Consider the following 26,615-nt stretch of genomic DNA (forward strand, 5'->3'; position numbering starts at 1 on the left):
TTTTGTTGGGTCAACAAGTTTTTATGTTTGTAGGCCCAAAGAAGTTGACTTTGCAAATGCAAAATGACATTTTAATTTAGAGCATAATGTCTAACTTTCTACTTGATTTGGCAAGTTCGTTTAACACCAATTCCGCGCTTGGAATTTGAGTACGATGGATTTGCATGAGAGCTAGTCCAGAAAGCCTGTCCTGCCCCATAGTGCTTCTAAGGTAACTTTTCAAGCGTCGTAGACAGCTAAATGTTCTTTCTGCAGAAGCAATTGTGATTGGAAGTGTAGCCAAAATTATCAAGAGTTTGTAAATGTTTGGATAAAACTCTTTTTGGGATTCTATTGCTGACACCGCATCAAGCGCACTTGCTGGCCTTTCACTTTCAAGAATTCATTTAAAATCAGATTTACAAATGCTTAAGCCCAACTGAGTAGCTTATTCACCACGCTATCGCAGCTGCTTTTGATCTCGAATTATTTAGTTGTTTTTAAACGCTTTTTATGGTGATGATGGTTGCTGACATTATGTATACGCTAGCGAAACAGATAATGAGGATGCCAGCCTAATTTATCGAACAAAATTGTTAGCATAGCTTCCAACCAGCGTAGCCTACTTTCGGTTTCGATAGTCTACACTCTACAGTACGTGCACGGACGTTTTGCCGAAAGACATTTTGCCGAAAGACATTTTGCCGAAACTCATTTTGCCGACAGGACTAATTACCGAATTATATAATTTCGCCAATTTGTCTAATCGGCATTTAGTCCTTTCGGCAATTAGTCTTTCCGCAAAATGAGTTTCGAAAAAATGTCTATTCGGCAAAATGTCTTTCGGCGAAATGTCCTTTCGGCAAAATGTCCTTTCGACAAAATATCCGGGTACCCTACAGTATGGCTGTACGTGTACGACGTATAGTAGGGCCTACATTTCATACTGCATAAAACGCTTAAAAATTTTTCAAAAAATTTCGGGGGGGGCAAATGCCCTCAATGCCCCCCCCCTGGTTGCGGGCTTGCCGGACAGCACCATTTTACAGTAATATTCATACCTAAATTTTTGTTGAAAATGCTCTCAGAATGTCCCAAATTCAAAGTAATTTTTTAAAATTTTCTGAGGGAGGTCTCCCCAGACCCCCCGCCGCTGGTTGTGGTCTTTGGCGACCGCCGATCCTCCCCTTTCAAAGTACCTATAGCTACGCCACTGAATTAGATTATTGTCATTGGGGCCCGCAAAGCATATTCCGCACAGGGCCCGAAATACCCTAAGACCGGCACTGGTTGAACTTTATTTTAAAAACTGTCAAGAGTTAAATGAGCACAAAAAGGTTGAAAACCTACTTTATTGAGCGAAGATTGCACAGCATGTAATGTACCAGTTGCTCTCATAAGCATGCAAACATCTAACAAATGTTTGAAAAATTCAATGACTTCAAACTTTGAAAGATGTTCTTTTGACATCCAGAAGTCATTGTTTGTATTGTCAGAAAAGCGATCAGCATTGTGAGATACTGCAGTCACTTATGAATACAATATTAGGCTACATACGTCACAATAGCTACTGTATAAAGAACATAAAAATACATAGACTATACATACATATAGATCAGAACTGACGATGCACTAGCAAGTGCGACATATATTTTCTGTTACATCTACTGACAACTGATCCCTGTTACCTTAGCAATTGAGGTTTTAGCATACTATACATACAAGTATGCAAGTGTATAAGTTGCCGATAAACAAGCTTCAAAACGAGAAATTTATGTTTTGCTGTTGTAAGTTTTTATGATAACTTTCTCTTTTGTACATATTTTAATTTTAACAAATAATAATTGCGATTTCCTGTAAGCTACAATTATGACATTTACAAACAAACTTTCCAAAGGTTTTTGAGTTGCCAAATAAAATGTTTTCTGGTACTTATAAGAAATTATAAAGCTTTGGTAGAGAGTTTGGTTTGTTGAATCATGGACAGACAAAACAAAGTAACTTCAACGGTTACTTCACAAGTTAGAATTAAACGATCTGTCTTAGCCTGATGTTGCGAGTTTGCTGTGGCAATAGTAGGCTAAGTTGCACTAACTTTCGGAACACAGTTCCCTAGTCATGTGTTATGATGAATAGCACATTCATCATAGCACATGACTAGGGAACTGTGTTCCGAAAGCTAGTGCAACTTACTATTGCCACAGCAAACTCGCAGCATCAGGCTAAGACAGATCGTTTAAATCTACCTTGTGAAGTAAGCAACGATCATGCTGCTAAAAGCGAAACTTAATCAATTGCATAACTTCAACGGGTTTAACATATTTTATTACACAAAGAATAATGAAATAATTTCTATTTGAATAAAGACCTTCTGATGATACCCCTTTTAGGGAGAAACAGGCTGTGGAGGTTTTAGAAACTAACAACTATTTTTGATGTACATGTATTACACAAAAAAATATAACATAATTAAAAATAGAAAAAACGTTTTCGACGATTACTTGTGTCCTCATCAGGAATTACTTTAGATCGGCAATATACGCAAAATGAGAATTAGTATAAGATAAATCTGACTATGCACTGTAACGACACTCCGAACTGAAAACTACGAACTCAACAAGCGATACAAGAATGATTTCTAAATATGACGGGAAATAGATCACATGAGATGTAAAGTACAAGCATGTGACAAACAGTTAGAACACACGCAAATGGAACGATGAGCCACAGGAAAATAATTGCCTCTTGAGAACGGATTGCTACACTTGATTTTTAGGGCTTCCATGATCTTAGTTTGGAATTCAGATCTGCCTCAAGTAATAATTTTGAATTGGTTGATGGAGACATTGTCAGCGTAACGTGCACTTTTGTCTGTTTATAAGAAATTAATATTCTAAGTTCCTTAAAATGTAATCTAGTTATAATGACTAACATGTACAAAAACTCATTTTTTTAATAAAATTTGCAAATGCATTTGCTGAAGTGTCCAAGCAATAATTTGATGCTTCTGCGAATATTAATTTTGCAAACGAGGCAAACGTAACACGAAAGTGTACTCCAAAGATGTTTTCTTTTGGTCTTCATGAAAGAACTGCAAAACAGACAATAAATTTGTGAGAGATTTAGAAATATCTACACGTAGGCTAGGCTACACATTTGTGTACCTGCAACGAAAGCCGAAAAGTAATTTGTAGTATCAAACCGAAACAACTAAATAAACTGTTTTTACTCAATCTGGAAGAAATTTGGTCTTCTCTGCAGCAACATTTATACTACAGTATAGGCTAGTACTGTAGGTAACAAAAAAAAGTCAACAAAAGGCCTAAACTACACAAAGAAACTAGATTTGTTTGAAAACGTCATTGCGAAGTTGCTTGACAACTACAGTAAGATTGATTGGTATTTCAATACTTTTTGCAATCTAGACAACGAGATAGGTGACATACCGGTACGCAATGACAGAGTAATTAATTTATATGCTTCTGTTTTTGCTTTCTGATTCTTCGTGTGAATAGGCTACTGCAATTCCTAGATAGAGTAGAATGGTAGGCTACACATCCTTCTTAAAATAGTTAACAGGTCCTGCTGTTTGTGAAGGCTTTGCTTTCTGAACTCTGATTTTCCATTGAAATACTACAATAAGCGATTTGCTACCGTAATTTTTCAATATTTATGCTACACCCACAAAATATAAATACATACGTGGTAGTAGTGCTGAAAATGTAAGTTGAAACGACCTTTGTAGTTATTTTTTTGGTTGACATTCTGAATATCCACCCATTATTGGCACACATGTTCCAAGTGGTTGGCAATTCGTCTGCTCGCAATGTGGGGTGCCATTTCTGCACGCACATTTGGAGTCGCAATCAGGAGACCAGTATGTCTAAGAAAGCATACAAAGATCCTTTAAATCAGTGATTGTTAACCGCCGGTCTGCGGCAACTTTTGTGCCGGCCCGTCAAAAGTTGGCTTTATTTGTTTAGTTTGCTTGATGAGTCACTTTTCTCTTCGTTGTTTTGGCATTTTCGTTGTGTGTATCATGGCATAAATTAAAACGTTCAATAAAATTGTGATTAGCCTACATTTCATCATCATAAAGGTTAGAGAATTATTTTTATCACCTGAATGTTTATAAAAGATAATTGCTCCAAGCAAGTTAGGCTATACAGTGCAATCAAAAGCAAATAATGTGAATCTGGCTTCTCAGTTGGATGCTAGCAACCCAATTTGAAATGATTCAAGTTTTATGTGGGAAAACTAAAGTATTGCTAGAAACCAATTGCAAAACTGTAACAAAATTGAGTTCTAAACTTTATACGATTTTGTTTGAGAAAACACAATTTTCACCAAACTATCTCAATTGCATTTGTTCATAAATGCCAGTCAACTTGTCATAGTTCACTGATTTTTCTGTACAATGTGCTACATTCCAATAAATCTATTATCAAGCAGAACAAAGACGTCGTAACATGCTTACTTTTGACAACCTCTGACGCAAAATCAAGCAGCAGAGTTAAGCCCTCTTACTCCCACTTCAATATCACGCTGATTAATTTTTAATTGGTTTTGTAGAAAATTTTGGGAGTAGGGTGTCAAAAACCTCTTATAACTAAAAGATTACACAACACAAAATGTCATTTTATCACTAAAACAAGAATAAATAATTTTTAGGAAAATTCATAAAATTTTAGTTAATTTAAGCTTGTAGTTTTTGTGTAATCGATCAAAGTTTTAGATATGGACGGAACCCGTCCACTCCTTAGTCCGAATAGGGTTAAAGCAGGCTGTAATGCAAAAACTTTAAATCGCAAATTGTAAAAATCCTGACGTGATAGAAAAAAAGTGACTTCATATTCGTAATCAGCTCTAGAAACTTATCTCAAAAGTGATATTTTTACCATAAAAATAAAAATCATGTCGACCAGTGTAGGTTGTTAATTTGTGTGTAAGTTTTTTTTTCGGTCAGCTCTTGAAATCTTAATTTAGCGAATATATTTCATCGTCGTGTGCTTGACCGATTGATTTCAAAGTACGGTAATTTTATATTTTTTGTAGCCCTGCTGGTGTAGTTCGTACAAGGGAATATGTTTTATTGACTGTTTTTCTTAAAAACTCTTTAACGGCGGTTAGCGCGCTACTTCGTGAACGAAGAAGCTCCAAGATCAAGAGACGCTGGTTAGATTCTCAGAGTGTGCACTTGAGCAACGTATTTTAAGGACTGCTACCATTCATGCGTCAAAAAAGCGGCATCTAATGGATGGAAAATATTTCCTGGCAACAACACTTTAACAATCGCAAAACTTTACTTTGTCAATCTTGGTAACTGGCCTTGCGACAAAAGCTTCTACAAGTATACGAAACTACCAGGAATATACTATCAATGTTTTGTCAGTCAGAGAATAAAGATTCAAAAACAGAACTAAAACTGCATGAATGAGGCTGATCTTTTGTTGCTTGAAGTCATTTTACAGTTTATGGATGAATAGCAACGCAATCCGTAAACGTGACTTCACTTACCCCACTTGTTAGACATCTACAATCCGAAGGTGGTATGCACTGACCGGTTGTATCTAAAGCCAATCCAGAATCACACGCACAACCTAATCAAGTAAAATGTCGTAACACAGTCATTTTCTTAAAAAAATTCAATCGCTTCACTGTGGGACGGATTATTTCATTCTAATTTTGGACCTAATTCAAACGACTTCCACTGGAGTGCGCACCGGGAATATGAATATTGAACAACTTACTTGAAAGATATAGGCTACGGGGATCCCACACAGCATAAGCTTCGTGTCTCAAAAAACGATTGCGATAAACCTCTGGAGGAATGTGTTTGGCCTATATTGTTGCACGGGACGGGGTTGTTTGAAACAAAAGTATTTTCAAAATTCATTGCAATGTGAACTTTCCATTGAACATGTTTTTAGTGGTTTTTGACACAAATATCGACAAACAATATTTTAAACAACTTATAAGTTTCAACTCCTTTTAGACATTCGTTGCTTCAACGTTTGCAGACGTTGAATCAATAAACGGAAAGTTACATTTTCTTTGAGAGAGTCTAAGCACCAGTGTGACCATAGAAAAAAGTCTACTTACCAGCTGTGCAGTTTGTTGTTTCACAAAAATCAACAGTGTAGTAATTCCAATTGAAACAATTTAGAGGAGTGTCACAACGACAAGTGGAATAGGTTTTTCCGGAGCCACAATCTAGAAACAAAATAGCCTACGTCAGGATTTATGACACAATCAACACTATACGGGTAAACGGTTTCATTTCAAGGAAAAGTCGAAATTTGATAGCTGCTATGTTGCATGCAGAGCTGTAAAGTGGAATCAAAACACGCCCTAATACCTTGCGGACTCTAAAACTTTTTGTCGACTCTGTCGGGACAATATCAGTTGTGGTCCTGGACTTTGTCCCTCTTGTGTGTTATCTATGATGCTCAACATGATTCCATAGACCCACCTTACCAACGTGTAACATCTAGCATTTCTAGCACAGTATACACTGTCGAATAATCATCCCTTATGCTAGTTATAATACAAAGAAAATATGCTGAAATACCGCAATGATATCTAATCAAGCAAGACTTACAAGTGTTGTACTGAATAAGTAAATATCTATGTGTTTGTTTGCTGTCTGTCATATTTAGGAATCAAAAATTACAAAATGGAAAGTTTCAGTATTATACCGACAATAGAGACAGTCAAAACCAGGACCATGTTAACCACCTCCTGTACCCTCCCCTTGGCCAAGGGCACGGTTGATTAGGGGCCCACTCATTTTAGTATACCTAAGTTAATGTTTTTTGAAATAAAAAATAAATAAAAAAATAAAAAATAAAAATAAAATACTACAGAAGCTCAATAATTAATCAATAGCTAGTTAAATCAAGCAAGGCCGTATTTACTGCTTTCCAAAATCCCGACTGGGGGCCTACCTTTAACTAGGGGCTCACTCATATATAGTTTGTGCTGCGTTTTTCTGCTTGTAGTTTTACAATCTTTTTTTTCCACTTTTGTAAAAAAAATTCGTTCGCTTCCCTCGCTCAACCACACTTCTTTCATTTAGGCGATATTGGGCAAACACCAAGGGAGTGAGAAGTTTTTGTGTCTAAAAAAACTAACAAAGTGATGCAATACTTTGAAGTAAACACTGCTCACTCAAATAGCCTAGTTAATTAATAATAAATAAATTTCAATGTGAATCGAGATAGGTTGTGAAGTAAAAATGTTAACTTATTCGTGACCTCAGGTAAAAGTTTCGAAATTCTGGTCTGCTGAAAGATTATAACACACTAAGCTATACAAACTTTCAAGAAATAAATTATTCAAATCCTGTTGTAGTTGTGAATAAAAAAGTTTGGAAATGGCAAGCTAACTTAAATTTTCAACAAAACTTCTACCCCAATCCAATTTTTATTTAATGAATTTGGTTACATACAAGCATGCATATTGATAAAAAAAGGTATTTTTTTCTAAAAATGCCTAAAAAGTGACCAAAACAGGATTATACTTGTCAAAAATTGCTGTGGGACACTTACCCCACACACACTTTTCGTTTAATTTATTTGGACATTAAGTTTTGCATTGCATTGTTCATTTGTGTTACAAATTTTACTTTCTTCACAATGTAGATTTTAACGAAAATTTTACTTTATTAAAACTCTGGTCCTTTCCCGAATTTTTTTATAGATCCCTTTTGCATTGTCGACATAGCCTATCAACTAATTTTTTCTATAAAATCTTAAAAGTTGTTTACTCTTTGCTAAAATGATGAATGTAATTTTTTCCCACATTGAAAGACTATGCCGCCCTAAACGCTTTCTAGACCTATTTTTAAGAGCAATCAATAAACATAGAGGCCCACTAATAGATTTCGTAGGGGAGAGTCGAGATGTTGCCCTGTTCAAGACTATTCGTATTTCCTGTGGTTTGTGTCAGCCTATGTGACCATGTTACCATACCAGCAGATTGTAAATTAAAGCGATTTATTTTCAATTAATCATCACTCAAAACGTAGCTGTTTTATCGAAGGCCTAATAAAATTATTGAGATTTATAGCCAAAGTGGCCACCTGCTACTTTAAAAATAGCGCACTCTCGCTACCTCTGCAATGTGCTACCACGCAACACTTCTGCTATTGGCTACCCGGTGATTAGAAGTAGCTTAATAGTAACAGATAATAATAGACTATTTACATGCTTGAAAGATTAAAAAATGAACTTCAACACGATTGTTAAAGCTTAGCAACGCATTACTTAATGTTAACCGCCTGAAAGTGATAATCCTAGCACCTCTTCAGTTTTATATAAAAAAAATATCTGAACTGATGGTAATTTTTCTATCAACAGGAAATTAGCGGACAGTTAAGTTACGACAGAAACAAATGTAGCGGGTATTCGGCAATCGTATTGAAATAGAAGAGTCGCTATACTTCAGTCACTAGCGTGAAAAACATAGCGTCGCTCCAGTTATTGCTACAAAAAAGCAGCAGCGCTACAAAGTTACGCACTGTCGCTCACCTATATCTGCAGTGCAGTTGAAGCCATTTCTAACGCAAGCTCCTATGTAAGCCTCTATGGCATGCATTGTTGGTGTCACTTCATCCTGCAGTGCACATGCATCGTACACGCAGTTCTGTAAAATGATGGTCATCAGAAACATACTTTAAATTGAAATAACCAAAATAACCCCACTAGCCTACCAAAAAGCCCAATAGCCTACAGTAAAATTGAACAATATATCAAAAAACACACAACGGAAGCAAGAAAATGACACAATCAATGAATCGACGGAAATGGATTACTCATATGTTGTCATACGTAAACAGTGGGTTTAAATCAGGGGTTCCCAACCTTTTTTACCCCCTTTGAAAATTTTGAAAAATCAATGGCCCCCCAATTTTTTCAACCTTTTGAAAAAATTGAGAAACTTTATTTTAATTAAATAACTTGTTTATACAGTAACCGGTAAAGACCATTTCATGAAGATTTGGGCTAAATGTGTTAGTATTTTTATTAAAGTTTAGTTTATTTCTTTTGTTATAAAGTGTTGGAGTGGAATTAGAGATGATAAATTTACAAATATTATTATTTTTCAAATTTTTCCATGGCCCCTTTAAAAAAGGCTCATAGTCCACTAGGGGGCCATGGCCCCCACGTTGGGAACTCCTGATTTAGATAAAGGGCTTACAATAAAATGTGTTTCTAATTGTTAAAAGTAATTATTCCATTTTTGAAAAGTTCACACTTTTTCTTAATACATCTTAGGTTGTATAGGCTACTGGTGCATTTAAGTTAATCACCATGCTTCAACGGTTTGCTTAAAGCATTCTTATTTTACAAATATGATGCCATAAGTAACGCCATGTTACAGTTACGTAGTCTCCGCTCATTAAATTCACTGTGAATATGCCCATCAGATTATCAAGCCTAATGTAATTTAGTCCAGTCAGAAATTCCTCCATCTATTGTCTAACTACAGTATATCTAAACGTCTGACTATATCTGTAATTGTTGTGTGCAGTAGTAGGCCTACACGTACAGTATTAAGCGTAATAATAGATTACTGTAGATTTAATCTTTCAGGTAAGCAATAATATAGCTGGTCAATTGGCCAAAGTCAGTTAAGAATGAAAGGCGAATTCATCCAGAGGTTTTTTCGGCCTATCCAACGGCAACTTACAGTAATCATCTCACCCATTTTGTCTGGTTTTATGGATTTAATAAGCTGGGATTAACCGTATTTAATATAACCGTATTTATAATAAGAAAATAAAATCAGAAGTATATCTATCATTGAAATATAAAATCCAACTAATACGTTTTTAAAATATCCATACTTCTATGAATGGATCAATGGAGACACTTCTTGAGCAGCTTTGCGGGCAAGCACGACTGTTCTGCAAAGTTGTTCGACATAAACCTCTATACCTTAGTTCTTCATCGTTTGTGCATTGTCGTACGTCACCTGGGTTGCTTGAGCAGCTGCAGAAAACAGTAGGCTACGGTATTTACAGTGGTGATGTATTTCACAGCCCAAGACTTTTTCTGATGCAAGAAATGCTTCAACTGTTTAGAGATAGAAGTAGATTAAGGGCGCTGAATCCAAACATAGAATTGATTTGTGTCGAACTGCCTTTACTTTTTGAGATATTAATGTTTTCCTGATAACCGGTTACCTTACATAGGCATTTTAAGGAGTTTAATAAATCACATAAAGTGATACCTTAATTAATTGATTGATAAACTTGATTAATAAATTAATAACCTTGTGATAAGGGACCAAAAACTATTCAAAAAGGATAAACCTCATTTAATTTTCTTGTGTGATAAATCACACAGTTCTCAGTAGCAAAGCTACTGTTAGTGAGATGGCTGAAAAGATTTAGTATCTTGGTCATGTTATTTTCCAAATTTTCATTTCTTATAATGCAACACCCTAACAGAAACATTTGCTCAAAAAGGTAGTAGCCTACTTACATATAATGAAGTTTTTGTTTGCGTGGCACCATCTAGGCCTCATAAATGCAACGGCAATAGAGGATTTTAAATGAAACACAATGTAGGCGCAGTTGCGAAAATTATAAGCAACCTACATATGTGCTTGAGCAGTTCATCAAGTTAAAACAAACAGCCTACTAACGCAACCCACCCAGCATCAGTCTTATGACTTTCTCCGAATACGTCAACATCGGTTGTTGTTTCGGCTGTCCCACTGATAATAAAGTCATCATTCGGATTTTCGTTGTAATTTCCACAAAGCCCTAAAAATTGAGATTACAGTAAAAATAAGTTGCCTTATAATTGTTCTAATGCACAAAATGGGTTTTGTTACTTTGAAACCATCACGAGCCATGCATCTAAAAAACCTAGCAATAAAAAATTCAAGATGAAATGTGAATAAATAACACTCGACAATAGATGAGATTTGTTGATTACAGTCAGCCTATCGTGCTAAATAATAGCAAGAAGCTGGTCTGTAACCTTGATTAGATTTTATTCTAATTGAAGTTTTGGTTTATAGCCTACAGAGTTTTCGCATTCGAAATAAGTTTAATTTTCTCATTTTGAATCATTTAATTTTGAAGTATTTATCTTTTTAAAATTTGAGCTCAGTGATTTCTCATTGATTTTAACTTAATTTGTGATACATAAAATGTAAGTTGTTTCAGTTTCTCGTCTTCACCAACAATAGCAGCCTAAGCTATGTCTGTTGGAGTTGATCTGAAATGAATAATATATTTTTTTTTCCTTAAAAGTTTCGATTAAGCTTTTTTTCGACATAAATGACAGAGCTGAAAGTCGTGATAACAAACAAAAGTGTGAGCTGTTCGTAGCATTAAAAGCAACAAAAACCAAACAATGGGATAAGCAGAAAATTCACATCACGATGAAAGTTTGAAATTTTATCATTTTGCTGAAGCTGCTTTCAAAGGAAATTGTGATGAAACAATTTTACTAGCCCCCCCCCCCCTTTTCCCGAGAATTAAAACCGGTAGTCCTTAAGATAGCTTAGTTATTATATTTTATGAAAAATACTAACGTACACGAATGAGCAGTCCGATTTGCAAAGCTAGTTCATTTCTATTGATATTTGTAATGACGTCTTGAAGAACAAAGCGACTTACTTAATACAAGTAAATACTTAACATTTGTAGTAACAGGCTTAGGCTTATTACCGAAGAGTGAAGATGTGTCTAGTACCTTCGACATGTTCTTTGTAGTTGTCTGGAACTCCAATTTCCACTCTGTGACTATGATCGTAAATAATTTCTAGCCCAAACTTTGTAACCAAATGAGCTCTATTTCTAAGTTTTCTGATTTCAAACCCATTAAAGCCATCAGTGTAAGGCAGAGTTATCATCATCGTGTTCACCTGGTTTTATACGTTACTGTTTATAACTTATACTCTATAAAGCCTTAAAACATTAAATTGTGTGGAAAAATCTTAACACATAGCATATTTACTACTAGCATCTTTTCTAAATATATCTCACCAGAAGACATAGTTAAAGATCAGAAATTCCTCTCATATACAATAGGCTGCTGTACATAGACCCACAATAAATGGCATTAATACCATTAAAAAGAGTGCTCAGTGCCAAGCGCAATGCTATATGAGCAAAGCTAATCCAACTCAGCAAAATTATTGTCATTAAGAAACCTTAACGGCGTGTTTCTCAAGTTAAGTAGGATCTTCAAAGTGTTAAAAAATATGAAGAAGAAAAGGCGATGACAGTGAGAAGAGTAAAACAAAAACATAAATTATCTTGGCTCTGCTTCAATCAAAACCACTGAACAGATGCAAAGACTGCCACCAATGGACCTCCTACAAACCGCTACTTTTGTCCGTGTCAGGATAAGACGACCATAATTATGTAATTGCCGCTTTATGTTAGAAAACATAACATACTAATATAATAGGCCCCTTTCGTAGTTCAACAACTTCGTTGTTTATTTTAAAGATAACTTTCTTCACGAAGGAAACAGTTGGTCTTATTCTGTTTTCGTGTTCAACCTGAAATAAAACATCAAAATAAAAACAACTTCAATGCATTTGTAATAATTTTGGTGCAACTTGAATCGAAGCAATTACGTAAACTAACTTAGGCTGCCTAACTTGACATCAGAGCTGTGGTGTAACCTATGTTAATTTTGTTTATTTGTGAAAGTGCACAGAAAAGTAACAGTTGTTTTCACGTGAGATAAAATTGTTTTGCCACTCAACTAAAGGGTGATGTTCAAACACACAAGCTTCTTTATCCCTTGATTATGCTTGAATATTAACTTTTTTAAAAGAGACGTAATGACAATTTTAACCAACAAATTATAATTTGAATGCAATTTATACTACTGTACTTCATCATAAGTATGATCATGCCTCGACGGTGAAAGGGTGAAGATGCCACAGTTCAGCTTCTTCCGTTGTTCGCACGTAAGTATATGTGCAAGTTCCTTGAAAGTCAAATCTCTTCCCATCCAGGCCTTTGAAATGAGGATCACTATTTGCAGTGCACCATGACAGATCCCCGATTGGCTTTTCTTCTATATGGACAAAAAACTTATACGTACTTTAGCTTACTGTGTTTAGTATGAACACAAGCAATAAGTATTTACAACAGTTTTAAATCATGACAAAGTAGTCTAAGTAACAACCACACCTGCTTGCTACATGTCTCCATGCATTTTACAAACTATTGAACAAGTAGCCTAAATGACGTTATCTCAACAATCCCAAGACACTTCTATTGATTGATCGAGCAAATTTATTTTAAGAAAAGTAAATTTTTATGATAATAGATTTAAAAAGATTTTGTTATCAACACATGTTTAGTAAACCTACTGTAATCTTAACGTTTGGATTGAGATGTGTTCTTGTGTATAGGGGAGATTGGGGTTAGTTGGAAAATCATCATTTTTGCAACTCTTGATAACTTTTACAGTTTATGAAAACACATAATCCATGTTAGTTTCAATTTGTTGAGTCAAGGTATGCCTGTTTGACTGCAAATTTTGTATCTTTTTACTTTCAAAGTAAAATTTTTGGAGCTTTGCGACACATTTTATGCGTCCATGTTGATAAAGATAGCCAGACGTTGTTTGGTGAATATTTTAGGGAAATTGTTTGTCACGTGCTAATAGGGCATGCTGGAAAATGGTTTGATGGTATAGTATGATATGAGTATGCTGCCGTGGTATGATAATAGCCAGTGGCGTAGCGTGACTCATTTGATTGAGGGGGGCACTCTAGAAGCACAATATTTAACGTGAGATAAAAATTTAGCCGTGGGTAATTTTTGTTCTATATGACAATCTAAATTTTACCCATTATTTCATAAACGCATTTGTAATAAGCTCTGGCCATTTTCCTTTTTTTTAATTTAATTTATTTGCAATAATTGGCCTACTGGACGATATGGAATTTTTAAGTAGGACTGGGGTTAGTTGGAAAGCGGGGTTAGTTGAAAAATCAGCATTTTTGCAACTCCCGAAAACTTTTTAAAATATTTACTGCCACCATGTGATGTAGTTTGTCAAAACACACAATCCATGTTAGTTTCGATTTGCTGAGTCCATGTATGCCTGCTTGAGCGAACATTTTTTTATTTTTTTAGCTATGAAGTAAAATTTTTGGCTCTTTGGGAAACATCTTATGCGTCCATGGCGTTAAAGATAGACACACGTTTTTTGGTGTGTGTTAGCTGTAGTTGTTCCACAATACTGAGAAATAAATAAATTTTGGTCAAATGAACCATGCTTGAATATTTTAGGAAAATTGTTAGTCATGTCTTGATGGGGCTAGTTGGAAAATTGTAGATGGGGTTAGTTGGAAAATGTTTTGAATACTTTTGAATTTTTAAATTGTGCTTTTGAAAGTAGTATAAGCTCTAATTTACTTGTTTTTAGCACATTGTAAGGTTTTAGTTTGAACTTTGAATATCTTGGAAAGTACAAAGGACATAGAGTAAATAAATTAAAAAAATTATTTTTTTTCAATGGCGCCCTTGAAAAAGGCTCATGGCCTACTAGAGTCCATGGCCTCCAGGATGAGAAACCCTGGTTTAAAGTAATTGATTGTTGAATTTATTGCTTTTTTACTTGAAAGAAAGTAATTTATTTGCTTACAACGACATGTAAATGTTAACCTCATGACGTTTTCCAACTAACCCCATGATGTTTTCCAACTAACCCCAGACATGGGGTTAGTTGGAAAATCAATTGTATGTTTGTTTATTTTAAATTTCCATTAAAAGCTGAATTGACTCAATACTTATTTTTGGTTGTAAGATACAGGACACCATAGGTGATAATTTAAGCCGCTTCAAGTTGTCAGGTTATGCACCAGTTGTTTTAAATTTCACTTTAAAAGAAAAACTTTCCAACTAACCCCAGTCTCCCCATAATAAGGTACGCACAACACGAAAAAGACTCATAACAAACAAAAATGAAGACTTTTGCAAAATCCGACCAGGGTCTCTTGCTTTTCTTGATTTTGCCAAACTGGTGAAGACGAATTATGTTAAAATTAGGCCACAGTTCTCGCAGTACAATATCATCACGAAGATGGAGTACTGAAAGTGACTGAACATTGCACTTGCTAGTAGGCTTATGTATGCGATAAACCTTAGAAAAAAACATTTTAAATCAGTGGCGCGTGCTTTACAGAAATTTCCGATGGTGGCAAGGTCGAAAATAAATTGCATTAAGAAACGTTAAATAGAACTATGGTAACCACCTTTTACTCTGCGGCAGAAGCAAACCTGAGATTATGAAATTTATAAAAAAAAAAGTAGGTTTGCAGGGGTAGTTCGGGGCAAAACAAGTCGTCGGGTAAAACCGGTCAGTTTGATTTTAATCAAGCATAACTTTTTTTTTGGAAATAATACACTCAAAAAATGCTTTAGAGCACTTAGTGGTTCTTTTGTGATGCGACAACAGCAACTGCTGTGCAGTTTTTGCTTGCTGTCTCGGTCTAGGCTGCGAAACGTAAGTTGGTGTAAAATTTTACCTTCATATTTTGGACGAACCTGTTTTTATGGTTTCGACTAAACAGAGCATTACACTATGAAAATTGTTAATTAAACCAAGACTTTCTAGTTTAGACAAAATTACAATTATTGTACTTTGTCTCAAAACTACTCATTTTGTAGTTCTTCCTTGAAAATTAGTTTTATTGGGTATTTATTTTTGTTCAGTCATGGTTATTTTGGTTGGGGCAACACAAGTCAGTCACGAAGTGCTGTGCCAAATTTTTGCCTTAATTGGTGAAAATGCTAAATTCTTTAACCAAAGAATTTAGCATTTGGTTCATAGGGTATTATTTGCCTATTAAATCAAAAATTAGCTTATCCTAGTGTGAGCGAAGCATTTAGTTTTGGTGGGGGGGGGGGGGGGTATGCCAAGGGGGCACAATTTTTTTGATTTTTGGCCATGTTTGAGGCCCTATCACTGCTAAACCAAATTAGGTAACAACCCAATTTTTTTACAGGTGATAGTACTTCTGCCAAATATTGAAAAAACAACATCGTTTACATTGTCACTCTAAAAGGTCAAAGGTCATAGACATCCAAATTTGGCCGTTTCCAGCTCTCGGCTAAGATTTTCCAAAATTTAAAACCTTGCTAAGACCTCATTTTTGATTGATTTTGGCTAAAATTTGATAGAAATGTTGTTTATAAGATTCTCGATGAACTGAGAAAATATTAGTACAAAATATTAAAGGGTTTGGGAGTTTATTTAATGTGAAACGTGGGTCGAAATGAAAAAAAAGCAAAAAGTGGGGTCCTTTTAATATCTTGGTTGCCCATGACCCCAGTGAAAATTTGCACTGAAATTAATTTTGTCCACTTATTCACTAAGATATGGTAAGTTTACCATGCAAAATTTATCAATGGTTTTTAATGTTTTTTTATAGAAAGTGTGCGTCAAAGTTTAGACAAAAACGCAAAAAATCCCAAATGAAAGATTTAAAATAAATGTAACAATATTGAACTATAGGCTACTAGAAAACATTTGAAGTGTATTTTTGATTGTGTTTCTATCAATTGTTCACAAAGCAATTGTTCTAACATTTGACAACTGTAATGTACCATGTGTACCTCATTGTCAGTGAACAAAATGGCAAATTTTGTCATAATCTTCCTTGCTCAGTTTGTTTTATCGTCAAGAAGAACCATGGTTACTCGGCACAGCAATTGAACAGATAATGTCATAAAATAGAATTCAGCATGTTTGCTGATGTCTGTTCTGAACAAATGTGCTGCAGTAGTGCACTTTCGAACCAACCTTATAAAATACTTTTTTTTTTAAATAATAAAATAAACTACTGCAATGTCAAAATGATTGGGGGAGCACGTGCCCTTCCTGTGCCCCTTAGACGCTACGCTACTGATAATAGTCTAAGTAGTATGTGCTCTAATTACAGTACTTGTTGTTAGCAGACATACTATCATGCAAGATTTTAGTTGAATAACTTAGAAAGTGAAAAATATACGTAGGCTATCACAAAGTTTAAACAATGAGTTTATTAAAAACATCAATTTCCGGTAAATAGGTGTAGAATTTATTGTATTTTGATTTCAAAACAAGTAAACATATTTGCTTAGAATCACATATAAATGGTTGGTGGTTCAAACGAGAGTAAGCTAACTAGTTAATAAGTGTGCAGTAAGCTGACGTTTTTCACCTAACCGCATGCATGGGTTTATCAGGAAAACCAATTGTATGTTGTTTTTTTTTAATTTTTATTAAAAGCTAAATTGACGCAATACTTATTTTTGGTTGTATGATAGAGGACATGTAACATGTACCAAAACCCTACAGACACAACAGGTGATAATTTAAGCCGCTTCAAGTTGTCAGGTTACGCATCAATTGTTTCAAATTCTATTTTGAAAAAACAAACTTTCCAACTAACCCCAGTCTCTTCAAGTTAGAAAGAGGCTTGCAGCTTAGGCTACATTTTTTTGTTTAAGTTATAATGTATATTTAGAGCAAATTATAATAAATGCAGGCCCAATTTCGACAAAGTTTGCCTGACCAGTCACCGATGGCTTGCTGCATTTGTTAGCAATCTTCCTGACTCAGAATCTCAGATGGTCAGTTATTCTCCGAAACAAAATTTAATAGTGGGGCTATGGAGGGTAGAGGTTTAAGCTCATTTGGTTTATTAAACATCGTGCATGTGCCCAAAATTACTACAGTGAAGATTTGTATGCCGTTCAAACATTTTCAAATAAAGTTGAAAAGTTAATATACCTTCCGGGCAACAGAATCGGACTTTGTAATCCAAGCATCTTTGTCCATCATTGACACACTTAAATCCTCCAAGAAGACTGACGTCTACATCTTGTCCGGCACTTGTATATACAGAATTATTAGAGATTATCCGAACATCGATTAGGATCGGAAATTCACACACTGTTGGATCTTTCATTCGTATGGCACTCAAAAGTTCGCAGTCACAGTTGTCGCCTTTAGTGACTGGAAAAGGTTGGTCCACGCTGAAAAATTCCGTCCATTTGCCTTTCCACTCTATACATTTGTCACAAACTGGTGGAGGGACTGAAACAAAATATGTTATTTCACGTTGAGTTGTTTTAATTGATAACAAACACATCCGCCTTGTTAGCTCAGTGGTCACACGCCCGAGTCAAGATCAAGCTGCGCTGGTTCAGTTCTCGGGGTGTGCGCTTGAGCAACGCATTCAAGACTGCTTTCTTTTCAGCGGCACCTAATGGATGGAATAATTCTCCATCAACAACACTTCAACAATCGGAAAACTTCGCTCTGTCAATCTCGGTAACCGGCCCTGCATCAACGGCCTCTACAAGTATGCGAAACTACCAGGAATAACCTATCAAGGCTTTGTCAGCCCAAGGATAAAGATTCAAAACCAACCAACTAACCATAAGTTAATCTGCAAAAAGATCTTCAAATAGAATTTTAAAATAAACCACATAAGGACAAGGCAGCTAGGTAGCTCACAATGTTTTTTTTTGATGAGATTAACATGTGTGCTATGGATAATATTTTGGCAATGAAAACAAAATGAATTGAACAGTGACCTGATCCTGTATCTATAAAAAGCTGTATGTAGGCATCATAGTTTTGTCGAGGTGACCATTGTAAGGCTGAATACTGTAGACAATACAAAATGTTAGGTCTAAAATGATTAAGATTAATTAGGTAAGCTAAAGGTCGTGGTCCTAAAATTTTTTCTTGCTTTCATATCTTTTGGGAAGCTTTCAAACTTAGCTCTAAAACAGTGGTTCCCAACCTGGGGTCCATGAGACCCCTTGGGGGTCAGTGAGAAAGCATTTGGGGGTCCGTGATTACCTTGATGAATTTTAGAAAAAACGAAAAGCGATCTTTTTACTTTCATTTCTCTCTTTAAATGCAAATGTGTCAAGCTCAAGTCCGCGAGAATAAACTGCAACAACAGCTCTCTCATTAAATTTTTTCTTACTTTGAAAAAGTTTCGGCATGGCACTTTGGGTCACCTTAATATTCAAATACCGGTACTGCTGACATTTCTTGAACAATTCATTCATTTTCTTATTTGAGCAACTGTTTAACCTAATATTTGCCGCAGGAGTCATAGCGGCAATGCAATATGACACAGTACAGCAGTTGAGTAGCATAATTATTACAATGGTCAATACAGTAGTATGTTAATTGAGTTTCAGGCAAAATTTAGGTAGGGGTCCGCAGAATTAATAATTTGTCTAAAGGGGTCGTGACAACAAAAAGGTTGGGAACCACTGCTCTAAAAGGTTTAATTGAAAGTTGGGTTTTGATATAAAACTTTAGTTGAGTTTTAGACCAAAGATTTTTGTTTTTGATTCAGCAGCGTTGGTTCGATTTCAAAGAAGTTTTTAAGCAGTTGCTGTGTTTAACATGAATGAAGCTTCTTTTAGGTAGAACATCCAAACTTAAAGCAGGGGTGTGCAACTCTCAATATTGCTGAATCAAATGCATTAATAAGTGGCCGTCGGGGCTCGGTTTGAGCAACCCCGCTTTGCAGCTTCATTTTTACTGCATGATTGTATAGCCTAGGCTATATTGAACTTTTGGGCGAAAACAAGAGCCAGTGTCTTCAGAGATCGTGTATCTCAAGGTACAGGGATGGTCCTAGCCTATATGACAAGATCGTGAATTCAAAATTTTGAAGAAAATTTTATTCTTTTTGACTAAATAATGCAATACAGGGTTATGGCATGGTAAACTGAGACAACATGTTAAACTACATTTCATATGTTTCTACGAGTTTAAAACAAATGTAGACTTACAGACCCAAACACAATATGAAACATATAAATGAATACAAGAAAATTTATTGGAACACTAACGTTTAATCATCTACTAACTATATATAAAATTGCAATATGAAACAATTTAGTCAGTGTCAGACCAAAGTGAAACAATAGATTCCTTCTGATGAAAAGGATGTAAGTGAAGCAGGAAGGCAGGTAGGTGCTCAACCATTGGGTAATTGCATGTCATTAAGGCAACCGGATTTACTTGTGAGTAAGATCCGTTACATCCGTAATGATATTTTTCATGTTTTGATTGAAACAATAGCAATAAGATATCAACATTCAGAGGTATCGCTGTGCGATACTAACACTCAGGTATCGGCTGCTTGACTGGTTCAACAAACACCGATCGAAAACACGAACCTGTGTCTTGATTAAACACATATATGTCCGCTCCGAAAGCTCAGTTGGTTAGTGCGTAACTTCGTGAATGAAGAAGCTTCTAGATCAGGCGGAGTAGATTCGACTCTCGGGGTGTGCGCTTGAGCAATACATTTTAAGGACTGCTGTATAATTCCCCGGCAACAACACTTCAACAATCGGAAAACTTCACTCTGTAAATCTTGATATCCGGCCCTACGTCAAAAGTCTCTACAAGTATGCGAAACTACTAGGAATAACCCATCAAGGTTTTGTCAGTCCGAGGATAAAGATTCAAAACCAAACCAACCAACCAAACTAAATTACACGGTTGATGGTTGATACGAAGATTGCATTTCCATTTTTGATGTTGTATCCAGATTTACACCCAGTGGTTGAAAATTTAATTGAAGTAGACTAGACGACAAGAAAGCTAATCTTCGTGTCTGTTTTAAGGCATGCCTTTACTGGCCGTTATGCCATTCTAGCGGCACAGTTAGTAGTAATCCTCCCGTACATAGCTAATGTGTCCTACCTAAGACACAGCCGCTCTTTTGCACCAAGGCTCTCATTACTTGGCTGTTTAACTGAACTTTCTTTTTATATAGTCTACTAGTAGCTATTGAAATACATGGGCAGAAGTTTGGAGCGTTAAAATAGTATTCGATTGCATTTCTTCAAAACACACGTTTTATTTTTTTTTATTTTAAGCTTCTTCTTCTTCTATCGAGTCTTCTAAAGTTTGTTGATTTTAAGCTGATGCAGTGCAATCAGATTATCATGTATAAGTGTTCTTCGATGAACAAAATCTGATGTTAAACTAAGCCATATTCTGTTAAGAATGAGGTTTTTCTAGATTCTGTTTCGTTCGCAAGTCAAATCGATATTTTTACAGTATCATCCAATATGTCACTTGTATTGCTTCGGCATAGCCTAGGCCTTCTTCTTCTTCTTGACATAATATATAAAGTAGCAATTCGGGCAACATCTCCCCATTGCTGCAACCAGTGCAGTGTTTTTATATCCAGGGTCATTGAGATCCACATGCTCTGCAGGTCCAAGCAGTGAACAATGTGCGGTTATGAAGTGCCGTTGAGGTTCGCCACAAGCACAGGCTGGTGAGTCACACAAACTCCAGGAAAATATGTTGTGTTTAAAGCGACCAACACCAGCACGAAGGCGATTTAAAGTCACCTTTTCTCGACAGGTCTGAACCAGGTGGTACTTTAGTGTCTGGTGTTACTTGAAACTGGTCGGAACGTGAAATGTTTTTCCAACAGTCTTTCCATAACTGTAAGCTGACTCCATAGGCCTTATGTGAAATGGCAACTTATGCATAGCTTATAATTTAAAAAAATACGTTATTTTATAATTACTCAAAATCTAATAGTAACAATTCTGCATAGTCTCAAATGTCATTACCTGAAGGACAGCAATAACGAACTTCGTAATCGCAGCATATCTCTCCTTCTCTTTGCTCATTATTCAGGCAACTAAACCCGTCAACCAAGTTTATGTGGACTTCCTGGTTGACACTCAAATAGTGCGCTCCATTTAAAAGTCTCACATCAATCGCGCTTGGGTTTAGGCACACCTCATCTATCTTTTTAGACACAGTTGTTAGGTCTTCAACATCTCCATTGTTTAGGCCAGTGGTTGGGGTATCGATGCTATAGTATTTGGTCCAATCATTGTCATCGCATGTGTTAGGTGGTACTGAAAAGAACACGTGTTTTTAGGATAATGCAAAGAGCAAGAGCTTTATTTTCCAAGAATTAGTGCTTACTTACAGTAGGCCTACGCCCTACATTCTTGAACGGAAAAAAATCATCAAAAACAATCGATCAGCAAAAATTGTGTTATTAATTTGATTTTTATACACTTTTAATCTTTCATTTGTTGAAGTTCATAAGATTGTCCTACCATTATAAAGTATAACTTATATTAGTTCGAAAAAAATGTTTTTATGGCAAGTCTTTTTCATTCACAAACCCCTTTATGCTACAAAAGCAAGCATTGCTTCATAAACGAACGAGTAAATACGTAATTAGCTATCTCGGAGTATAAAGTTTGCTAAAAGTTTTACTTCAGCACTGAGACAATACTTTACTCTGCGACGGCGTCATATTTCACTCCAAGATCAGTGACTTAATTAGAAAGAAAATTCTGGCGGCTATTTCTTCCCCAAGCCCCCCCCATGACTCGTATTTGTCCCAAGACTCACCTTTCGGGCAACAAAACCTGACTTCAAAGTCCATGCACTTCTGATTCAGTTGTTTGCTGTTGACACAGTAGAATCCTTTTATTAGATCGATGGTTACCACTTGTCCTGGAACTGGATGATGTACATTGGTTCCAACGATTCTGGCATCAATTGCCGTGGGTCGTTCGCATATATCGCCTTCATTTTCCATTTGAAGATGTTCAAGAGTTTCATAGTCTCCAAAACCGCTAGGGTTGTCGCGATCATAAAAACGTGTCCACCTTCCATCACACTTTGGAATGACTGGAGGATCTGAAACCAAAACAAACTTTAAGGCACTGATAGACTGTCCGTCACGTAGGCTATGTAAACCAGCTCATTGGACGCGGGGTTTCGCCTTCGCTCTAGTACCGGTCGGCTTTAGATCTATTCCAGGTCGGGTCATACCGAAGACTTTAAAAACGGTACCGCGGTTGTGTTCTTTCTTGCATAACTCAATGAGATTAAGTCGGGTAATAATGTGCTGACATCGCAACTTAAATCTGATAAAAAATTAAAGATAAGCCCTGTCGCTAAAATACTTTGCAGTTGCAGAGCGACAAAAAATAAAAACCAGTTCTTTACGTCAAGGTATGGATCATGGGGTTCTATTGGAATTTTGATATGTTTAAAGATGTTTTTGTTTACACGAGGCAGGGATTCATAGTATAGGGATCGCCAACTCGGCTGAAAATCCGACAATCGGAGTGTAAAAGTGTTGCCAGATATTTTTTATATTTTTAGAACAAATTATTATTTTTGCATTTTTAAAGAGTAGTGGTCGCCCAAAGCTTGTCCGTTCAAAACTAACCTGAAGTTTAAAGTTGCACAAGATTGAGTTAAAGTAGTTTGTAGTTGTGTAACTTTGCAATAAGAATGTTCTAAATTTATGTACCAAACTTAAATAAAACTTGCAGGTAGCCTTGCAGGTAGCCTACATAGAGACCTATGTTTTCAGCTTTGGTCATACAAGCTGTACATTTTGATAAAAAACAAAAAACATTATTGTTCCTAAAAATGCCCAAAAAGTGACTAAAGCAAGATTGCATTTGTAAAAAATTTCGGGGGGCAAGACCTCATATCTCCTTTATGACTTTCCTTTTTCATACAATAAGTTTCACATAGTCCATTCATTTTATAAACTTTAAAATTCTGATCCTTTCATAACTTTTTTCTATATACAGTAGATCAGCGGCTGCATTGTCGGCTTAGCTTGTAAAGTTTGCTTTTTTTTGTATAAAATCAGAGTAGCCTAGTTTACTTTTTGCTAAAATGATAAATGCAATTTTTTTCCCTACACTGAAAGAGTTTGTGGCCCTAACTTAATATTTTCTTGTCTTATTTTTTTAACGACCATTACTAAATATAGGGGGCCATTAGTGGATTTCTGGGGGGGGGGGGCAAGATAGTGCTCATACGGCTCTGCCTACATATTTCACATAAAAACAACTATAAGCTCTGTCATTAGAAAAGAAGCAAATTAAGCCAATTTGGCAAACATAACAGAAACGCGTCTTTGCAGTAGACCTATGGCATAATTGCGGTTTGAAGAATTAATTTTATGAACCAGCGTAGGCTATAAGGTCTCACAGCTTAATTGTCATCTTAATACAATCAGTGCTCTAGTAAGCAGCATGCATGGTTTTGAGGTTAAAAGTACGGCACGAAACTGGTTTCTTCATAGAATATCTAGGGCAGGCTATAACTTACCTGGTTGACAGCAAAAGCGAACCTCGTAATCCCCACAAAGATGTCCATATCGACTGCAACACTTAAACCCGAAGGTTGGACTTGCTTTTATATAAATCGCTGTGTGATCATATCTCTCGCCACTTGAGGCTAACCGAACATCTATTGCAGTGGGTTTGTCGCATTTTAGGTCACCAGGATAGTCCTGTCTCAAAAGGGACAAAGTCTCGTCGTCACAAAGCCTGCTGGGTTTATCACGATTCAACCAAGGGGACCACCCATTGGGTCCGCATGGAGGTACTTCCCCTAAAAAGCAAAATAAATGATCAATCGAGCTAACATTGACCCGTGGGTGAGTTGGATGATAGTTTTTAAAACATGGTATCCACATAACAAACAAATCTGCAAATTTTATGTTTAAAATATTCCGTTGAGCGGATATTTCGGAAATGAAATATTATGAATGCGATGTTTATCGTCAGTGCACTAGTACGTAGCAGACCGATTCTTTTGCCGTTGTCCTTCAGTACCACCACTTCGACCACATGTGGTACATTGAGTGGCTCAGCGGAAAGTGACATAGTGCGTCACTCCGCCGGCCTGTGTTCAAAACTCGATGCTGTAACAGGAAGCCTCACTGAACTCTTAAAATGAGTAACTTAATAATTAAAATAAGAGTTAACTTTTAACTCTTACTTTGAAAACACAGTTGATTTTTTATTTAAAAAATTGAAAAATAAATGCTGAACAACACATTGAAACACCATTGAAATCAAAAAAAAAAAAAAAAAAAAAACAATACACAGTCCTATTGATCTATTTTGTGTTAATCCAAAATCGTGCACTTATTCCATTCCGTTTTTGCACCTTGTACTAAAGTAAAAAGGGGAATGAGCTTTAAAGAGAAGTTAAGTTTCAATGCACACAATTTACTGAAAGTATTAAATTTTTCAATCAATTGTCTTAAGCATCTTTCTATTGTTTTAAAAATGTTACTTACGTTTTGGGCAACAGAATCTCACTTCATAGTCATCACACTTTTGTAGTGTAACGAGAGGTTTGATTACTGGAAGTTGAGGAGCAAAAATCTTATGAGTTGGATTCCAGCATACAAATCCAATAACCCTATTTCCTCTTTTCTTTATTTGACCAAGCGGAGTTGACACGGATTGGAAATGCATACCATCCGAGGCCCGTCTAGCATCGATTGCCGACGGGTTTTCACACACTTGAGGATGTTCTCTTCGAATAGACCTAAGTGTTTCAAAATCGCCTTTTCCATCCGGCTTGTCAACGTTGTAATAGTATGGGCTCCATTCCCCGCCGATGCAACGCGGCTCTAAAAAAGATTGTGTGCAACATCCAAATGCCGCTCACATAATAATGCTTTCACATATTTAGCTTACTTTTTGTAAAATTGCGACTTATTACGAAAATACAAAATCGATATGATTTGATTGGAAGTTAGAACAATTTTCAGAATAATAACTAATTGTTTCAACTTAGCACAATCACTTACTCCTAGAACAACAGAAGCGAACTTCGTAGTCCAAGCAAGTTTGTCTTTCATCATTTAGGCACCTCAGACCTATAGTTGTGCTCAGGTCAACGTCTTGGCCGGTTAATAAAGCATTAGTGTGTTTACTCTTCACTCTTCCTTCAACTTTTAAAGGTTCGTTGCAGAGTTCTTCTCGTTTTAATTCCAAGTGGTCTTTGAGAGTCTCAAAATCTCCTTTTCCGGTCGGCTGGTCGCGGTCAAGCCAAGCTGACCACTCACACTTCAAAGAAATGTCAGCAGCTGAAAAATACATTATTGGGTAAGTAAAGAAATCTACATTGTTTTCTGACATTTTTTCTCTATGTTTTTTAGTTAGTTAGTTACCTTGTATCTGTTGTGAATTTGTATCAATAAGATGTTTTCGTTTGTAATGAGTGGTATGACTGTAGAGTACTTTTGCACTGAAGCAGTACTGAAGCCTAGCTTACTTCCATAGTTCACTTTTTCCTGTTGCTGAGCTATCAGTGTCTTAGTTGTGGTGGAGGTTTTCTGATCTAGGAAATCTACGCCTTAATTGATATGGTCAGGTATGATCAATACTAGCTAGTTGCATTGCCAAACAATTGCTTTCAGGAAAGCTTAATTATGGGTGGTGGCCGGAAAAGTAATGCTTTAAAGCTTAGCTGAGGCTTTCCGAAGGACTTCCTGCCAACGTTGACTCACCATCTGCTGTCACATAACGGGAACAACTCTTCAACAAGAACTCCCTTTCAACCATCCTCTTCGTGTCCATCCTATAACAGAAGCTACACAAACCAAACAGATAGCCGCAGAATCATCAATTTCAAATAAATTTGTGTAACAGTTGAACTTAAATCCTTTTACGTGAGAATTGAAGCGAGAGAGAACATATCATTTCCCTTTGTTGGTGCATTACAGCAGGCCATTTGAGAATGGATTTCGGGTGGTATTAAAAATTTAGATTAAGTCGACTAGAAGGCAAGAAAACTGATTATTCT

At 36.0% G+C, this 26,615-nt stretch overlaps 1 protein-coding gene across 1 annotated transcript; it reads right to left on the reverse strand.

The window, feature by feature from the left end:
• Positions 1-1,323: 1,323 nt before the first annotated feature.
• LOC145765348 (uncharacterized) lies at positions 1,324-26,389 on the reverse strand. The gene is made up of 17 exons (XM_082577156.1): positions 26,320-26,389; positions 25,618-25,896; positions 25,099-25,437; positions 24,120-24,404; positions 22,392-22,682; positions 21,590-21,883; positions 17,748-18,053; positions 12,871-13,034; positions 12,403-12,507; positions 11,694-11,865; positions 10,642-10,753; positions 9,830-9,974; positions 8,511-8,625; positions 6,082-6,192; positions 5,497-5,579; positions 3,682-3,862; positions 1,324-3,070 (listed from the first exon to the last, which is right to left on the reverse strand). Exons 1-16 carry the CDS (start codon positions 26,387-26,389, stop codon positions 3,725-3,727), a joined length of 3,009 nt encoding a protein of 1,002 aa, XP_082433282.1. The 3' UTR covers positions 1,324-3,070; positions 3,682-3,724.
• Positions 26,390-26,615: the final 226 nt, after the last annotated feature.

This window comes from Aplidium turbinatum, chromosome 1 (assembly GCF_918807975.1).
Source record: "Aplidium turbinatum chromosome 1, kaAplTurb1.1, whole genome shotgun sequence".
In the NCBI taxonomy this organism is placed as follows: domain Eukaryota; kingdom Metazoa; phylum Chordata; class Ascidiacea; order Aplousobranchia; family Polyclinidae; genus Aplidium; species Aplidium turbinatum.